General features: G+C 49.4%; 1 protein-coding gene across 3 annotated transcripts in view; it reads right to left on the bottom strand.

The window, feature by feature from the left end:
• Nucleotides 1–764: 764 nt before the first annotated feature.
• LOC309595860 (SLAIN motif-containing protein-like) overlaps nt 765–7,921 on the bottom strand; it is a 30,064-nt gene continuing 22,907 nt past the window's right edge. For all 3 annotated transcript variants that reach the window (XM_082323326.1, XM_082323328.1, XM_082323327.1), the window contains 4 exons: nt 6,964–7,281; nt 6,621–6,758; nt 6,144–6,462; nt 765–4,380 (listed from right to left, as the gene is read on the bottom strand). In XM_082323326.1, the coding sequence (XP_082179452.1) occupies nt 4,323–4,380; nt 6,144–6,462; nt 6,621–6,758; nt 6,964–7,281 (833 nt within the window). In that variant the 3' untranslated portion in view covers nt 765–4,322. The remainder of the gene's footprint in view (nt 4,381–6,143; nt 6,463–6,620; nt 6,759–6,963; nt 7,282–7,921) is intronic.

Below are 7,921 nucleotides of genomic sequence, written 5' to 3'. Positions count from 1 at the left end.
GTTACGGTTGCAGTAATGTATCTGCTTTCTCACACGTTATTTCTCCTGTTCTTTTGAGGGTGGACTAAAACGAATACTGATGTTATCTCTGGCTAAGGTGAATCGGGGGCCAATCTCTTGATCTGGCTTGGTAAGGTGCCGGGTGTCTGCTGCTTGCGCTTCCCCGGGCAGGGCAGGGGCGAAGGCTGGAGCTGAGGGGGGTGACTTTCTCGCTGGCCTGAAGAAGAAAGGCTCTTTCAGGGGATGTAGTCACACATACTCCTCCGAAAAGAAAAACTAAACCCAAACCAAACCCGAGGCTAACAACCAAACGGAGGATGAGGTGCGCTGCTGTTGGGACGGGGGCGGCTCCGCCTGCTGCTGGGAGCCGCCAAGGCTGCGCTGCTGGCCCAGCTGGGCCGCGGCGACATCGGGCCAGTCCCGGCTGACGGGAGCCAAAGCTGCTGCTGCCTGGGGCGAGGGGCGGAGGGCTCCTGTTCTGCAGCCTCGCTTCCAAGAGGGGAAACAGAAACCTGAAGCCTCATACAAGCATCAGACGGGCTGCAAGGGAGCTGCGTCTTTTTGGCCCAGTGGCTCCTCGGGGTGGGTGGAAGCCGTCGGGGTGTGGGAAGGGGAGGCTTAATTTGGTGACCGCGGTTGGTGCCGCGGGTTCCCCGCGGCACAGGTTTGGCACAGGCTCGGCAGCGACACCAAACCGCTGCTCCTTCGCGTGCTTTTGGTGTACGGTACGCTGACCCTGCAGCTCTCCCGCAGGTGCCGGATAAAGAGTTCTCTTCTAACCTTGTGTGCTTATTTGGATTTGTCTTCTACGAGGCTGAAATTTAATTAAGGGTAATCAGATCTTGATACCCAGAAAGCGTCAGTGGGTCTGATCAGCACCGTGGGCACTGGCATCTCTTTCTGTCTGCGTTCATCGAATGTAAAGCTTAGAGAAAGATTTCCTTCCCCTTACCTCCTCCTCTTCCAGCCCCCCACGGTTCGGTGTACAATTGTGCATGTGCTAGGGATCGTTGTTGTTACTGTGTTCATTTCTATAATTTGTTGTCTTATGTACAAATACTTTTTAAAGAAAATATATCCTTTCCTTTTAAAGGATGCACTGAGGCATTAGTGTAAAAACAAAGTTAACTTGATTTAAATAAAATTACTGTACAGAAAGCGAAGTGCTTTAGTTCTGTGAAAGGTGGGTCTGGCGGTAGGAGCTGCTCCGGGCTCGCTCTCCCCGCGCCTGGCTGCTTGGGGACAGAAGTTCTGTAGCTTCCACCGTGGCCGCATAAAACCTCGGCTTTGGAAGGATTTTGACTTTGTTTTGATGCAGGTGCTGGAGCCGGCGGTGACTTGACAGGGGCTTAGCGCTGGTGGTGGGGAAAATCTGCTGCCAACGCGGAGTGTCCGTGAGCGCCAGCGTGCCCGCTTGCTCAGAGGGAATACAAAAGGGCGAGTGGTGACCCCGGCAGCGGAGCAGCGTTATTACTTGGAAGCTAAATGAAAACTGCGTGAAAACTTTTATTTAAGGTGCTTTTCAGTCATCTAAAACCCCACTGGAGGGGAATCCCTAGTAAGGGCTGCCTTCCCTCTTCCCTGGCCCTCGCTGGAAGGAAGCCCCTGGTCCTGGAAGCGTTTCCTGTAGGGACCGCTGCGCTGCAGCCTCTCCTCTACCTCCGAGGCGTGAAATGCTGCTGCAGTGTTGGGTTTTAGAAGCGTATGAGGGAGTTGGATTTCCTCTTAAACTTGCAGAAACTGCTTACGTTCAGTTGCTGGTTATCTTGGTAATTGCATTGTAATGGTATCTGCTAGGGCTTGGGATGAGAGAGAATATAAAAACCTGAAGGAAGATCACTCGGTATGAGAACAGCTTAGAAAAAATGAAAGGATAAAACTTAAATTAACATCTCGTTAGTGTGATCGTTCGTACAGAGCTGGGTTTGTGCTTAATGTTCCTGATGCGCGGCCCCCTCTCGCAGCGGGACGGCCGCCTGCCCGGCAGCGTCAGCTTTACCTTTAAAATGCCCGTGAACCCAAGCAGAGTGAGGCCCTGCGTAACCCTTGTGCTTGCTTCTGCCTTCAGCCCCTGCTCTCCCGGCACCGTGTAGCCACAGCTGGCTGCAGGCAGCATCCTCACAGAAACACTGTCGCCTGCCTGATAAGCCCTAACTGCACTGTAACCTTACAGCTATTTAAACATTTTACTTTTCCAGAAAGTTTTTGTTCTCTACCTGGCATTAAATGTCTGTTAAGTACCCAGCAGCAGCTGTCTCGGCTTAGGAGGCTGCAGAGGAATTGCCCTGCCTGGAAGATGCAGGCTGCTCTGAATTCCGAAGGTAAGACACCAGGAGAACTCCCAAACAGCAGCGAACCGGACCTGGAGCGTTGCTGGTCCTTTGCCTCTGTACGCTGGGAAGGTAGCTAAGTTCAGCGTGACCAGGGTCCAGCTTTTCCACCAGGCAGAGGTAAGTAAAAAGAACCCTCTCCATGAAGGAAAAGCCTTCACAGGACAGCGCTGTAAACCCGCAAAGCTTCATCAGGGCAGGGAGAAGCCTGTTTGTGTGAAAGCAGTCGTCTCTGCCGTTCTCGTGGGCGGAAGGGAGGTTTCTGTTCAGAGAGCGAGCAATGGCGCCCGTCCCGGCTCATCTGCCTCTCAGCTGCAGGAGCGCTCGTAACAAGAACCTTCCTTTTTACCCTTCCCACAAGGTGGAACAACACTGCTCTGAAGTAGAAGAGGGTTATTTGAACTTCAGGAAAATAATGGTGCACAGCTCTAGCTTAAGTAGTTATAGTAAAAGAGTGGTAGCTGTTAGAATGAGCGAACGGAACCTGAGAAAGAAGCCCCTGCTGCCGTGCAGCTGTTGGCTTCGGTGACGGGGCCAGCCTTGGGCTCAGAGCTCCTGCCGCGCTGGCGGGTGATGCAGGAGCAGCTCCTCTGAGGCAGCAATTGGACACCAACTCGCTCTTCCTCTCTTTTTTCCCTTTCTAAAGCAAACAGTGCAGAAAGTGCTCTCTGCTGTGACGCATCCTGCAGAGCTTCCTCTTTGCAAGTGGCCTTTCCTACACCTTGTTCTGCTTAGGCCACTTGTGGATGGTCTCCTAGAGAAGACGTGAACTAATGCTGTGAATTAAGTCTTCCTTTGCTAACACCCACCTCGTTCCGATGCCGTCCAAGGGGATGAAAGGTAAACATCAATCCTTGCATCATAAGAGATGACTTCTGGAGGCCCATTTACCTACGCAGAGCTTTAAGAGCTGAAGTGCAGCAGCAGAGTTCTGTACGGCTGGGCCTGTCCCGAAAAGCCTCAGTCCTAGCGCAAAAACCACGCAAAAGTCAGGCTCGCTGTTGGAATAAAGCAGATCTATTTCAGCACCATAACATTTTATTAAACTACACTATCAAAATCACATTGATGGCAGGGAGAACATTGCTGTCAGTGCATCTTTTCTGTACTAAGACGGTATTCGTAGCAGCCAGCGCTTGCTGGGGAAAGGGGATCCTTCGGAGCCAGAGAGACAGTAAAAACTCTTCTACAAAAGTCAGGGCAGTTAGGGGCTGGCTGAAAGACTTCAAGTCACATCGGTCAGGGAGGGTTATGTTTAAAAAGTTCACTTTTACCCGGCGTTTGTTAAGGTCCTCAGCTGCGATATGAAGATGCTGATAAACAGCATCCCCTGTCCCTGCACCCACACAAATATTGTGTACCGCTCCTTCACTGGTGAACCGTGCGCGCACACCTGAATACAACAGCTGGAAGTGTACTACAGTTATAAAAACCTGCTTCATCTCCTAGAACAAACAATAAAAAGTAGCAGAAATACATTCTATACAGAAGTAAAAAAAAAAAAAAAATCCCAAACAGTTGAGTTTCAGACAAATATTAGAGTACATCAGGTTGAATTTAAAAAGTCTGCCTTCTAACACCTATTAACTACTCCTAGTCTCCCCGCGCCACTGCCACGTACCGCGCCACAGCGGCGGCGCGACGCCGCTTTCTGGCACAAACAGGACAACCAGCGGCCTCTTCAAGCGAGCGGCCCCCCAGGAGTTGTGTGTGACGCCTTCCGGAGGGCTGCAAGTCGAGGTTTGTGTGAAATAAGGCTATTTTCAGTCTTCGTGGGAAGACTCGTATTTCAGTCGTGGTTCGAACAGTGAAACACAGTAAAGCAGTCTGTTCCACCACCGAGCGGTCAGGCTCTGGGCAGAACAGCAGGGGGTGAGGAGAGGAACTATATACAGCGGGCTGCGATGGGATGGGGCTCTCGAGGTCCCTGGTCAAATAACCTTCTCACGCCCAGCCAGCTGGGGATCTGCTTCACAGAGGCGTTTCGGGGTGTCAGTAACAGCCGTCCTTCCAGGAGTCATCCTCGGCGGCCTGTGCTGACTGAAGAAACCTGGTTTGAGACAAAAAGAAGGAAAGGTCACTCCCGGCTACGAGAAGCAAAGCCCCAGCAGCCCGCTGCTGTGCACGGGAACGCTTGGTCCAGGTTTTAGTTTACACCGGGCTCCTGCAACATCTGTCTGGTGACGACATCAACATCTGCCTGCCCCAGGCAAACTGCTGCAGCTTGCACATCCCGTGCACCGGGTGCCCGCAGAGCGGCCGCAGCCATTTCGGGCAGTTTAGAGACATTAAGTGACTCTTACGGGTCCCTCAACAGTGACCTATCCTGCTCTGCCAAGTTACCAACACTGCTGTGGGTTTTTCCCGTGCCCGAGTCCAACAGAAATAATTTTCCCTGCAAATATGACTAAACACAGGAAAAATAATCAGGTGGTATGTAGAATACTACTATGAATTAAGAGTTTCAGAATTCCCTTTTGAGTATTTTTTTTAAAGTAAATGCAGTTCAATTTATTGAAGGCTACAATGGGACATTAAAAAAATCAACAAGTGCTTCTTAGTCTGATACTGAATCAGCTTAACTCCCCTCAAGCGTAAGAGTTTACACTACAGTTGTGCTGTAAAAAATAGCTTTTGGCAATTTGGTAGTGGGTTTGCCGCACGCAAAAGCACAGCAGATGCCTTAGGACAAGGGGATAAGAACACACCTCGCTAAAATGGCACAAAGCAGTCCCTGCCTGTAGTTAGAAGCATCTCAGAGGCCTTATTCTTTAAAGAGATTGAATATGTTCTAACTAAACAGCTGTTTAAACTATCTACAATCTTCAGGTATCCACTGTCTAAATATCGAGGAAGCTAGTCATAAAAGCTAAAAAAGTGTCAAAAAAACCCCCTCAAGTCCAAAAACCCATTGCATCTTTCTGGATCGAGATGTGGCCCCTAAAGCAGTTCAGACTTGTACAACAAGCACAAAAATTGTACGTTTTTGGAAACCATTATAATATATGCTCTGCTTTCACCCTGTTGTATGAAGTTACTATAATGATACAGAACCATGCCTAAGACAAGCCTTGCTAATCTGTCCTACTTTTCAAACCCTTCTAAGCCTCATAAGGCCTCGGACAATGCCCCCCTGGAGTCCTAACTAAAGGCTAAGGAGAAAAAAAACCACCAAAAACTTATTTTACCAGTAGCAAAGTTACAGAGGCACCAAAGTAGGCCATCTAGGTGGATTATTACATTAACAGTAAAGGGAGCTCATTAGTCCTTTGGAAGAGTTTTCCCCCTTCCCAAAACCAGATGTATGCACCAAATAAGTATGTGCCGTAGTGTTCATTTCTTATACAGATAAGTTCGAGCCTACGCCTCTTCATTTTGCTGGATAATTAGCTTTATTTTAAAAAAGCACTTATTTTTTTAAACAGATGGAACACCGAAATACTGAATGGTTTGGTCACAGATGACACGGTGGAAAGCGGTATCTCGCCCAGAAGCTGATGAGTCCCAGCCTGCCAGTTCACACATACATTCAGAGTTTAATTTTAGTGGTATTTAAAGGAATTGCAACCCTTTGCTTCTTGACTGGGGGCAAAGCACTTAACGTCCACGACTCCGCCAGCTAAGTACTCCCCTTTCTTTAAGGGCTCCCAACCACAACCCTACACCTAACACCAATCAGTAGCTCCAACCCAACCCTATACCCATGTCACACTTCAAAATCAGAGATGAACACCACTTTATAAAAAAAGCATTTCTAATCTGTGAACTAAAGGCAGGCATTCAAGTCTGTGAGGCTTGAAGTCCCCCACTTACCTCTTGGACAGCGGCGGCGGCTTGCTCTTGGGCACCGAGATTGCTCCAACAGACGCGCGTGCTTTAATGGGTGAATTCTTTGCCACAGTGACCACGTTACTGCTCCTGGTAGCGCAACTGCTACTGGAAGAGCCTGTGCTAAGCGACGATGCCTGTGGTTTTCGCACTCCAGTAACAGGACTTGTGTAACTGCAGGCTTTTACTGGCTGCCTGGGCGTTAACAGAGAGTTTGTGCACGACCCTGCTTTCATCGGCTGGCGCACTGTTAGGGGAGACTGCCCAGCGCTGGAGGAATACCTGAGCTTACTGGGAGCCAGACCTGGAAACGGAGGAACGAAAGGAAGAATAACCCAGCTGGCAACAGTATTTTAAGAACACCTCAGGATACCGGGCCTTTTAAGGGCCTCGGGCTTAGGTGGGTTAACCAGACAAAAGGCAATCAACGGCAGCGGCGTGTACAGACGACGTTGCACTGACCTGCCGACCGTTGCTGAGTTCTTGGAATTCGACTGCTCGGCACCTGCAGATCCGACTCCAAGCTCCGACTGCTCCGTACAGACTCCAAAGCTCGGAGGCTGGTCCTGGCCAGGTTGGGCATGCTGTGGCGCATCTCCTCTGAAATTAAGAGCAAATTCTCTATTTGCTGCTTCTGGTTGCAGTGGAGATGTGTAATGGTTTAAACTACCTCTTGAAAAACATGCACTTAAAAGCGGACAAGTGTGTAACTAATTCTTCGTTTCCATTGAATACCAGCACTTTTGAAATGTAGACGTCGGAATTATTTTCCTTGACTCATACCAAAAGCTCACAACAGGCTTACCTTCGCTGTTGGCATACTTGAGCCGGTCTTGCATGGGGCTTTGCACAGACCTCCGCGGGGGACGGATGCGGGAAGCGGATGACCTGCCATAGTCTGCACTGGAAGAAGGGGACTGACATCGGGGTGAACTGAGCGGAGATGGCGAATATCTGTGAGCGCTGCGGTACGACAGGGAACAATCGTAATCGTCCTCATCCTCCAGGCTGTACGTGTCGAACTCCTGGTCACTGTAGGTACCTCTTCGCAGAGAGTGAAGGGAGGCACTGGAACTGCGACGCGATACAGAAGCGGAGCTGGAGGCGCAATCCTGACGGAGACCTGGAGATAGAGGGCAACATGGCTCAAAGTCACCATACGTTACAACAGAAATTCCTTACCCAGTTGTAACACAGCTTCAGCAGCAGTGCTTTTATCAGTGACTCATTTCACCTTGGAAGGAGGGCCAAGTTAATAGCTCTCTTTACTGAAGACACTCACAGCATATGGAATCTCTAAACTGGAACAGTGTCACCTGTATCAGTACTGTTTAATTAGAGCAAAGAGTTAATATTCCATCTGACCTGAATTACTCCTTGGGCCACATACACAAGCAGCTGTGGCTGTGGACTATATATTGCCGTGCAAGCTCTGTTAGGGTAACTGGGTATAGGAGTCTAAGTTACAGTGTGAATTTCTCAGTTCAATTAATTACGCACCCACCAGCGTTTCAACAGGTTGAAACAAAGATTTGAACTTCTGCCTCCCAGTGAAAAAACGCCTGCTTTTTACTGACATCTACAGCGCATCCGTCTGGTTCATTTACAGGTCCTCCCCCAACTTACGCCTTTATTTAAGTCCTGCCTAACAAAATACAAGCAACTTCTTACCAAGAACTCATTTAGCAAACTGGTTCTGAAAAATCCACTTCTCAGTGCAGTCCCTTCATTGCAGGGATTAAAAAAAGCAAGCGTTCCCCACT

Source organism: Platalea leucorodia, assembly GCF_965183815.1.
Source record: "Platalea leucorodia genome assembly, chromosome: 10".
Classification (NCBI taxonomy): domain Eukaryota; kingdom Metazoa; phylum Chordata; class Aves; order Pelecaniformes; family Threskiornithidae; genus Platalea; species Platalea leucorodia.
The sequence above is the reverse complement of the archived record's forward strand: the minus strand, read 5'-3'. Positions and strand labels throughout refer to the sequence as shown.